The sequence below is a fragment of the Podarcis melisellensis genome (assembly GCF_964234715.1).
Source record: "Podarcis melisellensis genome assembly, chromosome: 1".
Classification (NCBI taxonomy): domain Eukaryota; kingdom Metazoa; phylum Chordata; class Lepidosauria; order Squamata; family Lacertidae; genus Podarcis; species Podarcis melisellensis.
Genome location: NC_138528.1, coordinates 102,363,060 through 102,384,863, shown reverse-complemented (window position 1 = coordinate 102,384,863; position 21,804 = coordinate 102,363,060). Strand labels below are relative to the sequence as shown.

At 41.7% G+C, this 21,804-nt stretch overlaps 1 protein-coding gene across 3 annotated transcripts in view; it reads left to right on the top strand.

The window, feature by feature from the left end:
- Positions 1 to 21,804, top strand: part of CACNB4 (calcium voltage-gated channel auxiliary subunit beta 4) — a 124,749-nt gene that overhangs the window by 92,971 nt on the left and 9,974 nt on the right. For all 3 annotated transcript variants that reach the window (XR_014172625.1, XM_081929172.1, XM_081929173.1), the window contains 8 exons: positions 1,186 to 1,305; positions 3,519 to 3,641; positions 8,118 to 8,248; positions 9,281 to 9,357; positions 10,418 to 10,437; positions 10,533 to 10,613; positions 11,492 to 11,550; positions 20,884 to 20,993. Coding sequence is in view for 2 of the 3 variants with exons in the window: in XM_081929172.1 (XP_081785298.1) it covers positions 1,186 to 1,305; positions 3,519 to 3,641; positions 8,118 to 8,248; positions 9,281 to 9,357; positions 10,418 to 10,437; positions 10,533 to 10,613; positions 11,492 to 11,550; positions 20,884 to 20,993 (721 nt within the window). In the remaining variant the exon portion in view is untranslated. The remainder of the gene's footprint in view (positions 1 to 1,185; positions 1,306 to 3,518; positions 3,642 to 8,117; positions 8,249 to 9,280; positions 9,358 to 10,417; positions 10,438 to 10,532; positions 10,614 to 11,491; positions 11,551 to 20,883; positions 20,994 to 21,804) is intronic.

Here is a 21,804-nt window from a genome sequence, read left to right as displayed (position 1 = left end):
ATAATAATAATAATAATAATAATAATAATGTAGAAATAATGCTACCATTCTATATGTGTAAGGAATTTGCTGTATACATTGAAAGTAAAAGAACTAAGCAAGGTGAAAGGAACCCATTGTGGCTATGGATCAAAATATTCTGAGTATTTATACCTCACCCTTCAAATACAATAAATATTTTTAAAAAACTTGCAATAAAGCATCAACAACATCATAAAAACGTAAGACATTCGACACATAAGCTCAAGAAGCACCATATTTTAGGGCTTCAGCAATTACATTTTAAGGAACTGATGGGAAACAATGTTGTGAGGATTCTAGTCATGCTATTTGCATCATACTTAAAATGGACTAATTCTGATAGATGGTTTTCACGTCTGAACCAGAAGTGAAAGCTTCCAAACTTCTTGTGGCTATGCTAGAGGAGGAAGGAGGATCATGCAAGCTGAAGCTGTTGCCTAGATTCTTTCCTGTTGGGGTAAACCATGGTTTAGTGTGACCTGCTGTTACAAATGGTGGAGGGTTTTTGTTGTTGTTTTTGGTTAGTGTGGGTTGCAAAATTGTTAGCAACTTGACTAAACATTTTGGTGCCACAAGTGAAGAAAGGGAAATTTCTGAGTCCCCTTACTGTCTGACTGCAGTGCTTAAACACACTTCACAGGCTATAAGCCTCACTGAGCTAACATGCACTGGATTACACTGCATGTGAAATACACAAATAATACAATTTACTCAGAGAAGTGAATTTTATTGGTTCCTGCTATGCTCTGATTAAATTTGACACTACATTTTCAAGAGAAGGGTGATTTCCATTGTAAACAACCTAACAAGGTTTCACTCTTGTAATAAGTTGCTGTGATGTGTGCAGTGCTACCTGATTTATGATGCTTATATGAAAAATCACAAAAAAGCAAAAACAAAAGACCCACCATTTCTTAAACATATATTTTCTGTGTTTGAATTTGTTGCCTGAAAAGAGAAAGAAAACAACAGTAAAAAAAGCCACTCTGTTGCAATAAAAATCTGCAAAGGTTTTTTTTTTTTGTCAAAATAGTAAATAAAACATAAAGCTCAAATGTGTTTAAAAATAAATCTATGACCTTGGGTGATTCCCCCCCCCTGCATATTTGGCATCTTTCGGAACTCCATCCATCATTTTTGTTAATAGCGTCCTTTTCTTTTTAGGGATCAGCAGATTCGTACACAAGCAGACCATCAGATTCTGATGTATCTCTCGAAGAGGACAGGGAAGCAATCCGTCAGGAAAGAGAACAGCAGGCGGCTATTCAGCTTGAAAGAGCAAAGGTGTTTCTCTTTCTTTCCTTAACTTCTTTCCCCCCTTTCCCAACCCCTCTCATAAAAAGGATATGCCAACAGGTGCGGAGGAAGGGAGGTGCGGTGGGAGCAGACTGTCCTGAGTGTCACCACTGGAGTGTGTGTGACAAAATGGTGGACAGCACTCACTGTGGGTTCTGCAGTGCACCCGAGCCATGCGTCTCTCCTGGGAGAGACACAATGGCTTGGACGTGCACAGGCTCTGTGCTGCCCGCCGCCTCCCCCCCCCAGCTGTAGGGCAGCTGAGTGGGAGGAGGCACGCAGACTCCAGAGGCACCGCGGTGCACCCCGCCCCTAAGGGCTGCTCGCCCTGCCCTCACCCTGCCCCCATGGGCAGCTCACCCCACCCCTATGGACAGTTCGCCCTGCCCCTGGGTGCGTCATCCCAGGTGCCCGATCAACCTCCTCCTCTGCCGGACGCCTGCTGGATGGGGGAGCCAAGGGCAGGGTGAACACATAATGCTAATTGTTTAATGTTACAAGGGCAAGCTGCAGTGAGCCTCTGACTCATTTTCTCCTTCACCCCTTATTTGGCACAACTGTGACGAGATCAGAAATTCCCATGTCCATTTTAGATTGACCCTAGTTTAGCATTGCATCCCTGTCCTAAACTATAGTTGATCTTAACTATGATTCAACAGATCATAGTTAAAAGTAATTGCAGTTGGTCCTGGTTTGTGCAGTTAAAGGGGATTAAAGGTCTCTTTCTCCATAGCACAACAAATATGCTTAAAAGAAGAAGCTGGGGGGGGGAGGAATGCAGTGAAAAGTGTGGGGTGAATGAATGACTTAATGGAAAGACGAATAAACACCCCTGCAAGCAAATCAGGGTAAATGCAGGTAGAATGTTTATTGTAGTATAACCTTGCTGCAACCAAATTAAGACGAATGCTGAATAAAGACAGGATATAATTTAACTTCCACTTCAGCTTTGTGCATGCAGATCAGGATGAATGCTCAATTAGCAGGTCTTCTGGAGGGGCTGTAAAGCAGCCATGGAAGATTCCAAACTTCTCTTCACAGTCATGCAGGGTGGGAAATGCTATTTTTGTACCAGCCCACTGTGAACATGTAACTGGTAATAGCCCCCTATTCCTGGTATCTACCCCTATTGGAAATATAGGGGGAACTGCATTAATGTGCAAATTACTGAAATATATTTTTGCAGTTTTCTTGCAGTTTTGCAGCTATAGGGTCTATTTTAAATTAACTGCAACCAGACGGAGGGCTACACCGCATAGCATAAAAATGAAGAATAGGCGATGAGGCAAGAAGAGCTTTTTGTTTTTGGCAAGCTGTTTTTCTAATTCAAATTTCAAACATCTGTGCTCTTCCCCTGAGGAGGATCACAGATGCCAAAATATGTTAAGGCATGTGAAAACCAGTTTGTCAAAAGATACTTCTTGCACCTATAGGCTTTGCCTCCCCCCACTTTATGTATTTGAAATTAAACTAAAAAAAGAGCATCATCCTGATCCAGGATGCTGTTGCCTTGGCAGCCCTAGAGACGGAAAACTTAATTTCTGAGTGATTTAATATCTAGTTAAAAGCTAGTTTGTTTAGGGATGAAAGCAAATACAGCAAACCTAGGAGGGGAATCACCAGATAAAATAGGTTCAGTTTATGTGGGGGCAAATTAACTCACTGTACATTCCAGACAGTTTCCTGTTCCTTGGTCCGTCAGGCTGGGATGCCATACAATTAAAGCAACTGAATTATGGACCAAGAAAAATATATGGCCATTCGGGTGCCAGATATTATTGGATTACCTAGAAGAAGAGTTGAAAGTGGGGAAGGAGCAGGAGCCTTCAAAACTATCTAATAGCTACTAAACTAGCCATGTGCTAGCTTGCCAGTTTCTTTTTGAAATGCAAGTAATCTTGTGCAACATAAAGCAAGCTCAGTTTTTCGTTGTTTGGGTAAAACATGGTCTCATTCGGTACAATACTCACACTACAAATTCAGCCTCAGTGTGAGGATTTTTGGCTGTCTGTGTATGTCTCAAACCAGCATTGGTTGGAGAACACTTTGGAACTTTGTTATCTGAGCTTTTGCCTCTGCTTTACAGAACACGAGTCTCCTGGTACTCAGGGAGCCCCCTTTCCCTTGTTCCATCGGCTTTGCATGACTGGTCACTTTCTCATTCCTGCCCCTGTTTTACAGAACTGTGTTTCTCTTCCTAGTCAAAGCCTGTAGCATTTGCCGTTAAGACTAATGTGAGCTACTGTGGAGCACTGGATGAAGATGTTCCTGTACCAAGCACTGCCATCTCTTTTGATGCTAAGGATTTTCTACACATTAAAGAGGTAACTACACAATGTAATTACTCTTCTTATCTGCCAATAGCTTGAGCCTGAACAGTTAGCTTTGAGCCATGCAAGATACAAAACTGATGCTGAAAAGCAGCCAGCATCGCATGGAGCATATAGTTGATTAGAGAGTGTGACACCCAGGATAATTCACCCTGATCAAAATTTTAAAAAGGACCAAGGGTACCTGTTGGGACAACTTGAATTCTAGACCAGTGAACCAACACCGAGACCCAGGGAGGCTTATGTTAATTCATGCTTGTTTAAAAGCAGAGGTGTGTTTAGCAAACCTTAAATAGGAGTTAAAGGAATATACTGTGGGACTTTTTCACTTTTTGGCAGCTATCAGGCCACAAAGGTTAATGAATGAATTGGGCTTTGGTGTCATGTCCTTCTGGGTGTCTAAGTGATACCAGACAATTTCCTTCTGAGGTGGTGGGTTGTCTGCTTCTTGCGATCTGCATGCTAGTGAGTTACCAAACTGCAAGCTGAATCTCAGCTGCGCTATGTCCCATACACAACACTGTTCAGCCAATGTATTTCATGAACACACAAACATACACACAGACACACACGTATATATATATATGCTTCCATTTTAATTATCACTCATAAAGTGTAGCATTTGCTATAACAGTGCTAGAATATTTGTGTTATAGAAGACCCATCTCTCCTGCTACTGGGGGACAGCCCAAGACTTTCTTTAATAGGAATTCTGACTCCATCTCTTCCTACAGCTTCCCAGTGATTTCCCAATTTTTATATATACTTGTATTCCAAGGTACAAATTTATATCACTTATATCCGGGGCAGAGAACCTGTGCCCCTCCAGTTGTTTGACACCAACAACTTCCATCAGCCTCAACCAACATCAGCAGTGGGAAGAGAGGATGAGAGTTGTAGTCCAACAATGTATGGAGGGGCATAAGTTCCCCATTCCTAGACTTAAAACATGATCCTATGTGTGTTTATGTGGAATTTCCTACAGCAAATCTCTGCCTTAACTACCTATTTTCAACTCCCCACTCTTGGAATGAAGGAGGTCACGTGCGATGCATGCATCATCCAGTGAAGGCACAAGAGGGGGCAAAATACTTGGTGGGAGCATGGAGATGGTAAAGTCTACTTTGGCAGGGGGACAAACTTTGTTCCACAAGTTAGATCTCTGAAAGACAGATAATGGTATGTTTCACATCAACATACCCATCTTATGTCCTCTTTGAAATGTGTCTTGTTTTGATGGAGTTAACTTTCACGTTAGCATGCTTAGTGTTATTTATGGATGGTAAGGCTTATCTGTGGCTAGTAGTTGTGATGGTTGTGTCCAATTCTTCCTATGAAATGTGGTATGCTTCTGAATATCACTTGCTGAAGTACATGAGTAGGGAGAGTGCCATTGTGCTCCCATCGTTCTTGTGGGCTTCCACTGGGCACATGCTGGCCCCTGTGAGAATCAAAGACTGGATTAGATAGGCTTTTGGTCTGATCCAGCAATGCTCTTCTTATCTTGGGATCTCAACCTTGTGTGAATTTTCAGTTTACGAGTCCGCTATAATTATATGGGGAAAGTGCCTTTTCTTATTGGGAATGGGATGTGAGTAGGGGAGAAGTTACTGCACAATTATGCACCCATTGCCATGCTGCCTATGACACCATTAAGGACAGCTGTAACTCTTCATTAAATGACTAGTCTCATCTTAAAGGTGTTCAGCTCAGTGCTCTACAGTAGAGACTTTATCTGCATGATTGTTTTTAATAGGATATAAGTTCTGTTAGAGCTGGACATGACATTGAGCTGGAAATTATTTTATGCGTTCGAGCAATATTCACCCATATATCTCCCTCAAGGTGGAAAAGAAACTAGGGACAGAATTGGGGAGATGGAAAAATGGTTGAGTGAACAACCCCTTCCCACCTTTTCCATTGATTAAACTCACAGCATCCTGTGGCTACTTCTGGGTTTTTTGTTTTTTTAAAAAAAGAAAGTCTTAGGGGAAAATACGCACTCAACTGTGTTTCATGTCTAGCTTCGGCCTCTGGGAAGGTCACTTTGGCAACAAGCTTGAAATGTCAGCAAGAATGGATGCCTCTCTGTATTCAAGATGTCTCATCTGTCACCCGTTGGACCATACATTATGCACTTTCAAAACAGATTAAGTGACAACAATTATTGGCAATGCATAAACATTCCAGGCTCAGCAACCAACAGGAGGGAAATGTACGTCTTACCCCTACGCTGAAGATTCAGATATGCCTTGAAGAACATATGGAAGGTGCTTTGTAATGGGAGTAACCTTGCTAAGCACGAAGCATCTTTGTAGCTCAACTTTGGGCACGGGATAAGCATTTTTACAGGCTTACCAATAATCTACTAGCCCACTTCCCAGATGTCATGAAACACCCTCATAAACACCCACCCTATCAACTGATGAATGTGTGTATTGTACTGCTAACTGCATCTCCGATCCAATCCCAGGACTTGCCTATGTACTGAGCCTCGCAAATGCCTCTTAGGTCACTGCTCTTCCTCCTTGCTGACATTTCCTTTCACCCTTCCTTTGTTACTTCTTTAATTTGCACGGTCTTTTCCAATATCCCCCCCAACACACACTTTTGTTGTGTAAGTATAAGTAGCAAGCAACATATGCTTTCCAAACCTGTTCCACTGCAGTTATATTATTTGCATTCTGCATTGCTCATCGTGAATTCATTTTTTCCCCTGTTGCAAGAAAGTGGGGGCAAAGAGAGGATAATAGTGTCAGGTGAACACGTGGGCAGGTTGCAGGGGTGGAGGTGGCTAGGCCTGGACTAGGAATCAAAATGCTAGGGCAGACATATAATTTGATCCCTCTTGGGTTTATAAGCTCACGTATTTTGAGCATGCACATTGTGCGCCCTTGAAACATAGCTCAGATGCATATCTTGACATCTGCATGCAGCACAGTTAAAATGATGAATGTGGAGGCAAAGTGTCAGGGCCAGTCCTACCATTAGGCAGAGTGAGGCAGCCTCCTCAGGTGGCCGGTGCTAAGGGGTGGAGAGTAGCAGGGAAGGGTTGGCAGACAGAGCTGTATGTGCCATGCAGCTTGCCCTAAGGCAGCTTGCTGCCCTGAGGTGTAACAGAGGCTGCTTATAGTAACAATGAAGTAAGATTCAGCTTCCAGTCCAGGCTATTGCACATGGATCAGGAAGAGGTGCCATTTTGCCCTTTGACTTGGACAGCAAACTGGAAGTTATGCATGGAAAATGGGTAACAAACAAAAGCAGGTGTATGCTTATGCTTCGTACAGGAGTACCTTCACACAGCAAGTGATACCCCCACCCCCATGGCAGGATGAGCTCTGCTCTTCTGTCCCCGCCCCAAACAACACACACGCACCTGGATCCAGGAGTCTCCCCATTAATGCTTCAGGTGAGCTGCCAACTTTGGTTTTCAAGGAGTTTGAGCGTTTGTTCAAATGCCTGTTGGGTGCTATTTACTGTACTTTTAAAAACTGTTCTTAAAAAGTAGCTTTATTATTTATACAAGGGTGAGGTTTAATTTCTTGTGAAAATCAAAAGGTTTCACCTAAGTTTAATCTGGGGGGGGGGGGGAGATGATCCACATACCAAAATGCTGTGAGTTTGATTCCACAACAGATTCACTGCTAAAATTTATAGATATGTGTACACTTCCTTATTTGCACTTGGTCAACCTGTATTAAAATTCATGGAGGATAAGACTATCAATGTTAACTTGGCTATGTTCTGCCTCCACTGTCAGAGGCAGTATGTTTCTGAGTACCAGGTGCTGGGAAGTATTAGTGGGGCACTCAGGTCTCCCTTGTCTGTGGTTGGCCATTGTGAGACCAGGATGCTGGTCCAGCACCTTAAGTTCTTAAGAGTTTATTCAAGGGATCGGGAAGAGTGAATAGTACCATCCTGATGGAGCTACTGTCGTAATAGGATGGTACCTCCTCCAGATGGAAGTGAATAATTTCTGTCTGTCTATCTTCCTCACGTCAAAATCTCACTGCACAGGGAAATCTAACGCGTCCGTGAATCTTTGGATTAGGGTTGTAGGACTAGCAGGGAAGAAGAGAAAAAAACAGAGGCACCCTATCACATTTCTAGCAGTTCTCCCTATCTGCCTTTTTAGAAAAGTGCCCACATTTTGCTACCTGTTCTCTTCTTAATACGTATCATGCTTGTTGGGTAGTCCATTTAGAACAGAGACAGGGAATCTGTGGCCTCCATATGTTCTTGGACTCTACCTCTCATCAGTCCCAGTCAGCATGGGCAGAGGTCAGCAGGGATGGTGGGGCATCTGGACGGCCACAGATTCCCCATTCCTGACTATAGTAGCTACTATAAGGAGTACACAAGGTGCTTTTGCGGAATGGTGAGTGGATGCTGGTAGTGGAAGAAGCTCGCAAAATAAGCTGCGTTCACAATTAAATGGGAAGATTCAAATCAAGTGCTCGTTTGTTACAGAAATATAACAATGACTGGTGGATAGGAAGATTAGTTAAAGAAGGCTGCGAGATTGGCTTCATTCCAAGCCCACTTAGGCTGGAAAACATCAGGATCCAGCAGGAGCAGAAGAGAGGGCGTTTTCATGGAGGGTAAGATAAAAACACTTCTTTTACTCATAGACAAATCTGAGTGCAGCCTTTGCGTTATTAGCTGGTTTCGCCTTTTCAGTAAGTTACTCAGGGTGGCCTTTGTTTACTCAAGGTGAGGAATGGACATTTTGCGGTTTGGAAAGTGGCAGGAAAATTCACTGAAAATGTGGGGGTTAACGAGAGTCTAAATGCCAGGCAAGATGTATAAACACCGTTCAAGCAAATCATCATGAGGGTTTATTACGAGGGAGCCAGCATGGTATAGTGGTTAAGAGTGGTAGTCTTGTAATCTGGTGAACTGGGTTCGCGTCTCTGCTCCTCCACATGCAGCTGCTGGGTGAGCTTGGGCTAGTCGCACTTCTCTGAAGTCTCTCGGCCTCACCTCACAGAGTGTTGTGGGGGAGGAAGGGAAAGGAGAATGTTAGCTGCTTTGAGACTCCTTAAGGTAGTGATAAAGCGGGATATCAAATCCAAACTCTTTTTCTCTTCTTATTATCATATCACCCCGCAAACAAATCAGAAGGAATGCTCATGAAAGACCTGATGTAGCCCAACCTCTGCATAACCTTTGTGTAGGCAAGTCATGACGAATTCATAAAGAGAATTCCAGAGCAGTGAGGGAAATTCTCAGAGTCAGTGCAGTTCTTTTGCCACACAATTCGGGCCTAAGAAAATTGGCTGATTTGGTAGTCTTTGTAGAGAATTGTGTGTGACTGAATAATTAGAAGAATATCGAAATATGATCTGTCCACAAACGTAACTTACTGACCAGAGAGTATGGAAACGATGAGATTAAAGGGGGCATAATTGCATTTCTCTGCCTTGTAGTTATTTTATTATAGTTTGTATGTGGAATCTTCATTTTATCAACTTCTTCGCTTATCCTTATGCGTATTTATTCAGTGTATCTTTTTCCCTTATGGGAGAAAGAATGGACAGATAAGTCTGTGTGTTCTTTAATAAAATCGAAACCCTGTTGAGTATCATCCTCTGATTGCTCAACATATTAAATGGAGATTCTTCACAATGTAGGAAATCAAGTGGGAATTCTTCTTCAAGCCTTGGAGAAATGGTGTCTGGTACTTTCCGGGCTACACCCACGTCCACTGGTGAGTGTTAATATCTGTTAAAATGAAGTCACTTAAATTTTAAATGTAACTTTGATTGTGGAGGCAGGACACCATCTATTGTGCAATCCTAGTTCAAACCTGCATTCATGCTAATAGGGTTACTGTGGGTGATGGAAGAAAGCAGCTGCATATATTGAATTAATTGCAGCTTTGAAGGATTTTTGAGCCGAGCTTACGGTATATAAGGAGTAAATATAATAAATTTTAACTTGAGAAATAGGTATATCAAAATGGATATGTAAAGAAAAAAAACCAGTTACTGTAGCTGTTTTGCTTTCTGCATAGGATACATCTTATAGCTGTTTTTGATCTGTTGCTGCTTTTGAATAATGCCTGTGAAAATAAACTTTGGTTGTAAAAATGGTCCTTGTTGGCTTGTGACCAATGAAAATGTTTTTACTGACTTCTAAGCAGGCCCTAGAGAAGTAGGCTTGCAGCTGAATTTTGCTTTATACTATATGGTATGTGCTAGTGCCCTTGCAATGTGGGGGCTGCTTGTATCTGAGCAGATCGTCACATGGCTGTGGGCTGCATCTAAATGCCTCTGCTTTGTGGGTTCAGCCAACTGCATGAGTCTTTGCTACTGACATGCTGTTGGGGGGAGGGAGAGACCCATGTGATTGTGTATGTGCGCGTGCGCACACAAACACACCACAGCCTAGGCTTGTGTCATTGAGATGCCGGCCTCGCTGGAAATCACTGCATGTGACTAAGAGGAGATTTGAAGAGTACTACTACTCTTGGTAGGCGAAGGAAACCCTTTGGTTCTAGATGAATTGTGGTGGAGGGTGGGATCCTGAACTGGGGATCCTGGGGTGAACATGAATGGAACGAGCAACTGAAATGCACTCATCAAACTAAACAATGCTGCTTCTTCAGAAGGAAGTCAAGAGATGTGCACATTCATTACTGTTAGCTTTTCTAATTGTTTTGGCTACCATCAGATGGAATTGCTGTGCAACGCATAGTTTGCATGCTGCATGACTTTTTACATGGTTAAGCGAAGTAATATTTATTTATTTCTTTATTGATCTTTCAGCAAAACAGAAACAGAAAGTGGTAAGTATACAAACTCCCACCTTGTGCCCTGTAGAAATAGCGTACAATATCCATTCAAGACAATACATTTATTGGACATGCCATTCTTGTTTTAGACGGAACACATCCCACCCTACGATGTAGTACCCTCCATGAGGCCTGTTGTACTAGTTGGCCCCTCGCTAAAAGGCTATGAGGTAAACATTCCCGTTAGTTACTATTAAACTCTTTGCTTGGTCCGCCTTTCACAACCCTCTTTGCTGCTCCCCCCCTCCCCGAACCATTCAAATATGGGTGGGTGCTGCTGCTGCTGCTTTTGAATGAGAACCAGGCTCAGTTCCCTATAAGCAATTAACCACCTGCACACGGTTAATTACCCAAAACACACTGTTCTGGCCTATGGATTTCTATCTACATTCCTGGTAGGACCATAGATCTATAAAATCTAAAGTGGGGCGATTGCTCACATCTGGATTGCCAGAAGTGGACCACCAGTTCCCACAGCTTTATTTCCTGATCTGATCACTCTGCCTGCTCTTATGGGGAGAAATGCCGCCTTTTACTTTGGACAGAATAATATATGCAAAGTGAAACACTTGCTTTAAGCCGATGAGTAATACAACTTGGAGAACATGGTTTTTAAAAATTAAAATAATAAAACTAATGTTCTTATCTTGATCTCCCTCCCAGGGCAGTTTAAAACCTGTTCAGATTGAATCTTGCACTGTGGGGTTAAAGGGTAGAAACCTTCTCATTTCTGCATATTGCCAACATAGTTTGGGGAATGTTGTGAATATCCTTTTTATTTATGAGGGAAGCAGAGCTTTCGCTTTGGGGTATCTCATTTGCAAATGTTGGGAAGAGACAATGTATTTAATTCCTTCTTTATAGTTAGAAAGTGGATTTGTCAGTCGAAGGAGATCTGACCAATGAGGGTATCCCATAGTTGAAATGTTCACGCCAATGTAATGGGCATTGGCTGTTCACAAATGTCTTTACTTTCCAACTCTTTTCTTACCTCGGGCTTCTTTATCTCTGTTCTCAATCCTTCCTCAATATTCCTCATCCCTGAAAGGTGACAGACATGATGCAGAAAGCCCTGTTTGACTTCCTGAAGCACAGGTTTGATGGGAGGTGAGGAATAAAGTTCTCTTTCATGTTTCCTGCCCTGTATGAATGATTCCATCTGGAACTTCCATCTTGATTGCTTCCATTGTATGTGTCAACATAGTTCCCTAGCTCTTGCTTATATTCTTTCACTTAACCTTGGAACGCAGCCTTCTTAATTATTTGCATTAATTATGTTGCATTACTGTGTTCGGCACTGCATAGATCTAACAACAGAATCAAATCTTGAACCTGGATGATTTAATGCTAAAAGTTGAAATAGATGGAATGTAGTTGTCTTTCTTCTCAAGAAAAATGCAGTGCCCAACTTAGAGAAATCATTGTTGCTGTGCAATGCATAATCAAGGATCTAAAAAGTGACTTTTTCTACAGCACATTAATTTTCTGTGCATGTTAACGACCTGAGTTGACCAAACCTCTGCAGAACCACAATATTTTTAAAAAGCTGGTGTAAAAAATTCAATTTGATTTATTTCAATTTGATTGATTTATCTTTAACATTTAAAAATCAATATACAAAAATGCAACATAAAAGGAGTATCATTAAAAACAAGGTGCAACATAAAATCCAGTAAAACAGTATTATACTTGCTGAGAATAATGGTTGACCCCAAAATAGCAGGCCTGTCCCAAAGAGCTGCTAATTTGGAGCTGCCAGCTGTTCTCTGCTATTGTTTCATGGCATTTCAAATTGTCCAGGGTAAGGGTTCAAAACAGAGATTACATTACTAAGATTTCTTATTTGTAGGCAGATGAGTGTAAGAGGGAGACTTTTGCCCCCTCGTAAAGCAATAATGGATGAGTAAGAACATAAGAGCCATGCTGGATTAAGCCATAGGACTGTCAAGTCCAACCTCCCGTTTTCACAGTGGTCAACTAGATTTTTTAAAAAATTCGTTTTTGGTTGCCTTTTGCATGAAAAATGACCCAAAGCAACTGGCAAGGTAATACATACATTAAAAATGAAGTATAAAAAACCCGAAACAAGGGAAACACATCCTGTATATAGGCACACAACCCACTCCACTAAAAAGTGAGCAAGAAAGAGGCCACAAATATACCTAATACCTTTCAAACTAAGGTCCAAATAGGTGAAAATAAACTACTTTTTGACAGAATAGTGGGCTTCTTTGGAGCTTGTTATGCTTACCTATCAGTGTTTTGATTCTTGCACAAAATTTACAATACAGTGATGTAGATGAGTGGAACTGGGTGTCTGGTTCCAGATGCCTCTATTTTTGTAAAGGGAGGTTTTTTTCATGCCTAATTGCTACATGCTTAATGGCTAGGCTGGACTTTAGCCTATCATTCAAATGACTGCTTTTCAAAATGTGCACTCTTATCAGCCACATTTCCTGCTTTTCACTGCTTCAATCAAGCTTTTACTTTCTCCAAAAGATTCATTTGCTCACTGCTTTTGCTATCTGAATGATTCTTGGTCGACTCCATAGTAATTTCACAAGCACACTTCTTGGCAAACAGCAGGAAAGTGTTGCCTTCTGGAAGAAAGATGTGCAGGGAATAGTCACAATCATAGATGCTGATTTTATATTACTTTACAACTTTCTTCTCATCAGAGTGACATATTGGTGGTAAAAACATTATTTGGCAAGGCCTTATTAATCTCCAAGGAAATAAGGGTGAGCAGTTCTGAATGGTTTGAACTTGAGCAGCGCGGGTGCGCACACATTAAAATAAATCATTTTGGAAGATGCACCCATTCTAAAGGTTGGGCCCACTGTAATTCCCCATGACCTTATCAGGATTCAATGGCATTCAGTTGTAATCCAGTCTCAGTATGTCATCTTGGAGCCCCTCTGCTGCTGCTTCCTTTACAGTTATCTGGGAGTAGCAGTGGCAGCTGGGGCTCAAAGTGGGGATCCTGTTAACTCCTAGACACATGCTTGCATGGTAACTGTGGTGGGCAGCAAATAACAACAGCTTCCAGGCCAGCATCAAGGTTCCTGGTTGACATGGTTACTGCTAACCAGCATCTGGAGGTGGCAGGAAACATAGGAGCTATATAAAGGCATCAGTAACCATGGTTTGAAATGCATTCCCCGTGCTTTCTGGTGGTCCTAGATGATGCTGCATTTGTGCACCAGTGTTAAAGGTCTACACCTGGGGTCTAACAGACGTAACACTGTGGTCTCTTATTGCTACTGCTACCACCAAACAAGGGAGAGCTGTGTGGTTAGTGCTGAGCATAAAGTAGGGCAGGGCAAGCCTGTGGGAAAGCCTGAGTGATGGCAGAATTTGGGGTCTCAGATGTCTGTGATGCCCTGTTAATCCATGAGTTCACCATACAGAACCCTCTAGTTAAAAATTCTGGTGGCAACAGTACTCATGGGCGATTTTCTGGTAAACATAGATGTATGCCATTGTCCCTCAGCATTCAATATTTTCTGCATCAGGATGCAGCCAAGATCAGCTGATCATACATCACATGTACAATGATTCCAATGGAAATTGGAGAACATTGTTGGTGTAAGTTCTGAATGCATTCAAAACTGGGAGCAACAGCTATAGATGCAGCGGTGTTCATTTGTTTGTTATCTATACAAGAGCTAGCAATATTAATTATTGTGTCAGCTATTTTTTAAAAAACCAGACTTTGGAAACTAGAGGCCTTTAAATGGTAATGCCATCTTGTTTGTTTGTTTCACAAGGCTTATATACTGCTTGATTGTAATAAAGAACAACATTATCTGCAAAAACAATAAGAACCTATCTAAAGCATTCATAAAGTAATTTCTAAGCTGCCATTTTGCTGGATTTATTTCAGCCAAAGCTTTCCTGTTATATGTTTAACACACTTAAAAAACTGATTGTGAAACTCAAAATAACTCTAATTGCAACCTGGCACATGACTACCTATCGGAAGTTGAGAAAATTTAAACAGTGTACAGAACAAAGTGCTGAGGGCAGCCAATATTTGCTCAGAAGTGAGAAATAAAACTGCTGCTTGGAGATGGCAGTGCCCAGAAAAAGAGTGTGTCTTCTGTTTGCTTCAAAGCACCGAACAGAAAACCATCCAAGCAAACAGAAAACAGCCATTTTCCACTGAAGCTGAGATGCATTTTAATTGATATGTGCTTGGTTTGAAACAATTTTAGGATGGTACATCTTTGTCTATATACTAACATCAAAGATTATCTGAATGTAGCCTTATGTAGTCAAAAAAAGCACCACCAATGCATGAGGAGAAAATACCAGCAGGCTCAGAAAATGCCCAAGGTTTGCATAAGTGTGTGTGTGAGAGAGAGGGGGGGAGGGAGGAAGAGGGAGAGAGGGGGAGGAAGAGGGAGGGAGGGGGAGAGAAAGCAGTTAAAGGAGGGGGTTGTAAACACAAGAACAGCTTAGGGGTCCTTGAATTCTGACTGATGGCTGAGAGAAAGAAAAATGGAAGACTGGAGGCAAGAAGGAGGAATAAAATGGAGGAGCAGCTAGAACCCCGGACTCGACCACTCCACTGTGTAACAGTGCAGTTGTTTCTGCACTGTAACTCCCATCAGCCCCAGTCATCTTTGCCAATGGTGATGGATGATGGGAGTTGCAGTCCAGCAACATCTGGAAGGCCACAGGTTCGCCATGAGATAATGTAGGTGAAGGCCTATAAGCACTAGTGTGTAATAGCAGTGATATGAGGGAAATGAGGATTGTGGGATTTGTGTTAAATGTTGTCTCCTCCCATCCCAGCATAGACTTTGTTGTTCAATCAAGTGAAACCTTACCCGTCTTCTGTGAATAAAATACTTGGTTTGCACAGCATTTCCAGTGATAACCAGGGCTTTTTTTAAAAAAGCTGAAACTCACTGGAACTCGCAGATGGACGCCATTCCCATTATAAGAGAACAAGGGAGGTGTTCATGGTGAGAACTGGCACCTCATTTTCTAGAAAATAGCGCTGGATAATCCAATCAGAATAGTGCTGTTGTGGAGCATCAGCTTTGTTGGCAGAACCCCCAGGTTCAGTCCCTGGCATCTCCAGGCAGAACTAGAAATGACCCCACACCAGTGGTTTTCAACCCTATTTTGGTTAAGGAACCCCCTGCAACATGTCATGATGTCCTGTCAGACCTCCAAGGCTGTCTCCCTCCCTCACACACAATAAGTCATCTAAATCAGTTATGACATATACCCTGCCTGCTTTGTCACACAACACAACTTTTTGACTATTCAGCACTTAAGGCTGCAAGATGTGGCAGGAGACTAGATCACACTATGTTGTTACTCATGGACACTCCCATGGTTGGAGGGACGGGTTATTGGCCAAGACAAGAGCGGGGAAATGAAGTTCCTAAGGGAGGAGATTTTCAAATTTCACCGAACCATTTTGGGATGTTTGTGCGACTCTTCCAGTTAAGAAGCACAACACTGTATTCTGTAGTGTGTTTTATGGCCCAAATTTGAAATGCACTGGGCTGATTATTTGTTTATTTTGTTCACCCTTGGGATTTCATCTTTCCCCTTTCATCTTTCTCCTCATCTTCCCAGCTGAGGTAATTAATATATTATGTGTGAGAAGGACACTAGCTAAACTTGTGCTCCTTATCTTTGAATGAAGTTCTGAAAACGCCTAAAAAGTAACGTCTTGGTTCCACAATCCTCTCTCACGTATGTCAGGCTAGTTTTGTTTGTACGCCTTCCTCTGATGCCCTTAGACCAGCAGCCAACCCACTAGGTCTTAAAACCATGCCAAGATCTGACAGGGCCTTATGAAACACTTTTTTGAAAACAGAATTTATCCACATATTTTTACCCTGTCATTCTGCCCCTAAACATATGAAGGAGGAATGATATATTCCATGACAAACTGGAAAGTTTTTGAACTGAGTTCCTGAGGGAATACCCGAGTCCAACAGTTCTTACTCTGAATATGTTTCCTAATGCAAAATGTTCCTAATGCAAAATGTTAACACCACACACACAACATGCACCCAGCTGTGTGAGTATCAAAGCCCTTCATAACCATCAGTAGTAGCTTCATACTGTGAATTATTGCATTTCAGGAAGCTCAGACTCCCCCCCCCCCGCCCTGGAAAACAATGCTGCTGTTTCTGGATTATCATTGCAAATCATTTATTTCAATAACAGAGCCTTGGGATATTTCCAAGCCTTTGGGTCAAATATTGGTACTGGTGAGGGCCGTGCTGTGTCCTTTGTGTGTGTATGGGGAGGTATACATACACAACTGGAATATTGATGTGGTCTGTGGCTTCACGAAACAGCTTGAACAGGAAAGTTGGACTAGAAATGTAAACAAGATGTGCTTGTTATCTTCATTAAATGGAGATCCTGCCAACCTTTCTCTGAGCCTCGCACAATTTTGGAACCCTGCCACTTCTCTGTATTTGGCTGTAGGTGGAGAATCCATGATTTTTAAAATTGCTGTTCCATAAGGGGCATTTATGGGACGCGGGTGGCGCTGTGGGTTAAATCAAGAGCCTAGGACTTGCTGATCAGAAGGTCGGCGGTTCGAATCCCTGCTGTTGTGGACAGCTATATCCTGGGGTAGTTCTGTATCCATTAGCTCTTCAGGGTCACTGGTAGTGTGCGACTATTGGAGGGTTGTGCCCTGATGTGGCAACCAAAGTTGGCAAAATTCCTCTGATCCCCCTCTGAGGAGACCCCAATCAGGTTTAAGGTCTGAGCAAAGCTGAATCCAGACTGGCTTTTACCAACTTTGCTTGACACACCAGCTGTGTCCCTTACAGGAATGAGGTGATCTGGTTACAGTTGTCACACACCCTGGTAGCATCTAGGTAGACTTGATAAATGTTGTGCATTATACGTGAGGCTGCTGTGAAAAAAGGTGCCTGGAAACATCAGCTGGTTCAAAACATGGGAGTCGGAATCTGAACTGGTCTTAAAAGTAGGTATGGGGGAGAAATTCATTCAGTCCATTTGCCAAACCTTCCAGAACCAGTACATGAACTGTAACACAGCATTTCCTCGACATTCACCATTATCTAAATTTTGTGATGCAATTTTGCAACCAAATAAAACCTATAAAAATGATTTTTTTATTTATTTCACAAGATATCATTTGATTGTAATGAAACCCCCAAGTACTTTACGAAAAGAATAACACAAGAAAATTATCCAAAAAACCCCGTTAAAAACAAATATTAAAAACAATTCAAAAAGTACACATGCAGAATGTATATTGATGAAAAGAGCATACAAAAATGTATTGTATTAGAAAAAAGTACTTTCAAAAATGCATATTTTGGGGGAAACGTGGATCAAAATGTGTATGAATATCCACGGGGGCCCTTCCAGCTCCACGATTCTGTGATTCAGAACTTCTCAAAAATTGAGAAACTGAAGTTGGCAGATTTGCCCACCCCCACTTATAAATGATCTTATATTTTCAGATCTTTATTGGATCCCACTTTGTTTCCAGGCACAATTCTCAGTTTGTTTCCAGGCACAAAACTACTTTTGATTCATAAATTCCTATTGTTAACTCCTTTGCTATTTTATTGCGGATCTTTGATTGGACTTGAAAGCTTCCTTTTAGACTTTTAACAATAGAAATGCATCACTGTAAGTTCTTTAGGGGCAGTCATTTTTGTCTTTGCTCTTGTGGTTTTATTGCATCTGTTTTAAACTGGGTGCTGCCCTTTTACTGATGGGTGGTTTATGAATGGACTTAAACAAAGTCTGAAGCTGGTGACACATCCCCAAGCTTCCTTCTTACCATTGGTGGGTCCTGTTCTGGTTGTTTGTTTTCTTAGAAATCATGCATTCCTTGTTCAAGGGGTCAACTGATTTCACCCTTCCCATGTTAGCTACGTGGATCTCTTTGTTGGTGCAACAGACTCCTTGAGTTACCTTCTTTGGGCCAAAATGTCAGATGCAACTAAAGTTGTGTGTGGTTGTTCTGGCTCCCATGTTTCCCAACAGAGGAGCAAGGACCTGCCAATTAGCCCAGCTCCACTGGTCTTCATGTGAAGAGCGACTGCAGTGACAGAGCACTGTGCATGAAGGAGGTTCCTTTCAACCTAGAACGCTGATAGTGCAGGATTTTGGGTCAAGCAGAATCTTCTGTGCATGCAGTTGTATACCCAAAGGCTCGTTCATTGCAGGTGGCTGTTCTCTTTGCACAAAAGGTGATGGACTACTTGGCACATCCTTGCTCCTACGCTGATGAACAGGGGAGCAAGGGCCCCTGAATGGGGATGAAGTTTAGTCTAATCTGACTCCCAAATGTCTTTGTGACACCAGGAGTTGAGGGACTATTGAGAAAAGCTTATGTCCAGAGAAGCTGTTGCTCCTCCTTGCTCTGCCATAGATCAGAAACGTATAAGTACAGTCGTACCTTGGTTCTTGAACGGCTTAGTTGTTGAACAAATCAGCTCCCGAACGCCACAAACCCAGAAATATGGTTTTTGAACATATTTTGGAAGCTGAACGTCCGATGCGGCTTCTGCTTGAGTGCAGGAAGCTCCTACAGCCAATCGGAAGTCTTGCCTTGGTTTTTGAACAGTTTCAGGAGTCGAATGGACTTCCGTAACAGATTAAGTTCGAGAACCAAGGTTCCACTGTATAGCAGAATATTCTTGCACACATGCATACACACACACACACACACAAATATGGAATACTCTTGCATACAAGTTTTCCAGTTTTTCTCTTTGCAGCTAAGGTGGCATGAACCCGCCCTTCAGAGGTGATCATTGTTATGTAGGCACTTGTCAGATGAAACATTTCTGCAGCTAAATGCGTCATCTCTTTGAATTCTCTCACAGTTGAGGTGTTGGCTCTCGTTGGCACCCTCGCACTCCCCTCTCCCGAAGTTCTGAAATAATCTTATATCTCTGCAGCTTGTTGCATGGCTTTGGAAACAGGCATTTATATTAAGTGTGGAACACAGAGCAGGTGTTCTGTCACTGCTGCTGTCAGATGTCTTTCAGTACAGCATATGACTATGGTAACTGGACGTCATTGTTTTCCTATAGGAAACCATGGCAACTGTCAATGGCAAGTCAAGGGTTGCTATGAATAAACCCTTTGTGGAGCATATTTTTGTATCATACGTGGAAGATACTGAGGAGCATCATTACCAACAAGTATCAGCTATATCTGTTTGGCACAAAAGAAGAAATGAAAGATCATCCTAAGAGGGTCTGATTTCTCCTTTCTACTCTACAGAGTAGCATTTCTTTCATACTGAGGGCCCTCAAGCTGTGTGGGTGGGATTCAACTTTAGTTTTGCCCATTGAAATTAATGGATCTAACATAGTCATTCTAATTAATTTCAGTGGGTCTTCTTTGAGTAAAACTTAGTTGAATACCACCTCATATCTTTATCTGAATATTCATTTGTTTGAAGAATGGTGAAGGTAAATAATAATCAAATAATAATAATATCTGCATCTTGGAACATGGCGACAAATCCCTTATCACGTGTTCCCATCTGTAGGGGAGAAAATACAAATTTAGTGGCTCAGTCAACACAAGAAGCATCAACTTGATTTGTCAGAAAAGGGTAGGGATGCAGCAGTGATACATTTTTCTTTTCTTTTTTTATGAAAAAGGTTTAATCTGACACACAGTGACAATGGCAAATAGGATTTTTTAAAGGAGGAAAGGGGTGAGGAAGGAAAATGACCAGAAGATACTAGACACATACTGCCCATACCAATCATAGGGAAAGCTTGTAGTTCCTTAAAGAGGTACATGCTTTTGCATGATGGGAAGGAGGCGCCAAGAATTGTTCAACAATGCCAGGTCAGAGGCCGCGTCACAAGCTTTTGACTGAACAGCCATAACACATCGCACTCAAAACTGCTGATCTGATTGCATCCTCACAGTTTAAACTGATGGAACGGAGATATTTACGGACTGGCACCTCCAAGTCTAGACATTAAAGATGTAGCTTAATCCCAACTATTTTAATAGAATATGCATCCAAGTGGTGTATTTAGGGTAAAATAGAAGCATTGTGGAATAGAAATGAGTGAACAATAATGTTTTTTGGTGTTCTGTAAATCTTGTCCATCTGTGTCCCAGGTTGTTGTTGTTGTTATTAAGTCTTGGGGTATGTTTGTTTGTTTGTTTGTTTTGTTTTTGTGGGTGGGGTATAAATAATAAATTGTTGTTGTTGTTTTGCATGGTCTTCCGTACATAAAGATCTTCTGTAATAGAAGTCATCTTTTAGAATTTTGACTTGTCTGCCTCACCAACACTTTAATTTGTGGATAAGCAGCAGCTGGCATGCCTGGTTTTTCTAGTACATAACGTAAAGTTTACAATGTAAATGGCAATGCACCACAATTTTTATTCTGAAACCTTGACCGAAGTTATTTTATACTCTGTTTTCCTTTGTAGGATATCAATAACTAGAGTGACAGCTGACATTTCTCTTGCTAAGAGGTCTGTTCTAAATAATCCAAGCAAGAGGGCAATAATTGAGCGGTCAAACACCAGGTCCAGTTTAGGTAAGACCTTAGTAGAAGTACTGTACATAGTGACACTTGTGTATGGAGGTTTTTGTTTGTTTGTTTTTATGGGTGTCCAGTTGTTGTCCTACTTACTTTCTTGCCCTTCGGAGGGAGAATGCACAAAACTTGCTTGCCTCTGCCACAGGCTGGCTACTGTTTTTTTTAAAAAAAAGGTTTTCTAAAGCTCTGTATAGGGGATTAAGACCACATTGTCACCTCTCAAGTACTAGCAAGCAAAGTTTCATGTTTGCTATGTAAGTGTATGCTTAGCATCAGCTTAAGAAGTTGCAAGAAAGGTGAAATGTTATGGTGCGTTTGTTCACAACGTTGTAAAATTTATGAACCTTTATATTGTAAACCGCCTTGTGATCTTTGAATGAAAGGCGCTATAAGAACTTAATGAATAAAATAAATAATAATAAAATATATGGCAATTTTATGAAGAACGTGTCAAAGGTATTTCTAACTTCAAGCACACCGGCACTAGAACTGTTAAATAAAAATGGCATTGCGAGAGATTGGAGGGTCCAGAGCTTGGTTGGTTGCAGTGTGGTTTGATTGTATGTGTGAGACAGGGAGGGATTGTGGGGTCAGATTAGCCCTATTGATTTGTATGCTGTTGTGGGGGATAGATCATTGTCTTGTTGGGCTGTGGATAAAGGGGAGCCACACGGGGGTGAAGGCATCCTCCTTTGCTTGGCCCCATGCCAGTTTAAGTTTGTTGGTTAATTTTTCTAGTAGGGCAGTTTCCCATATATTTTCGTACCAGTGGTCTATGTTCGCTCCTGATGGGCTTTTCCAGGGTCTA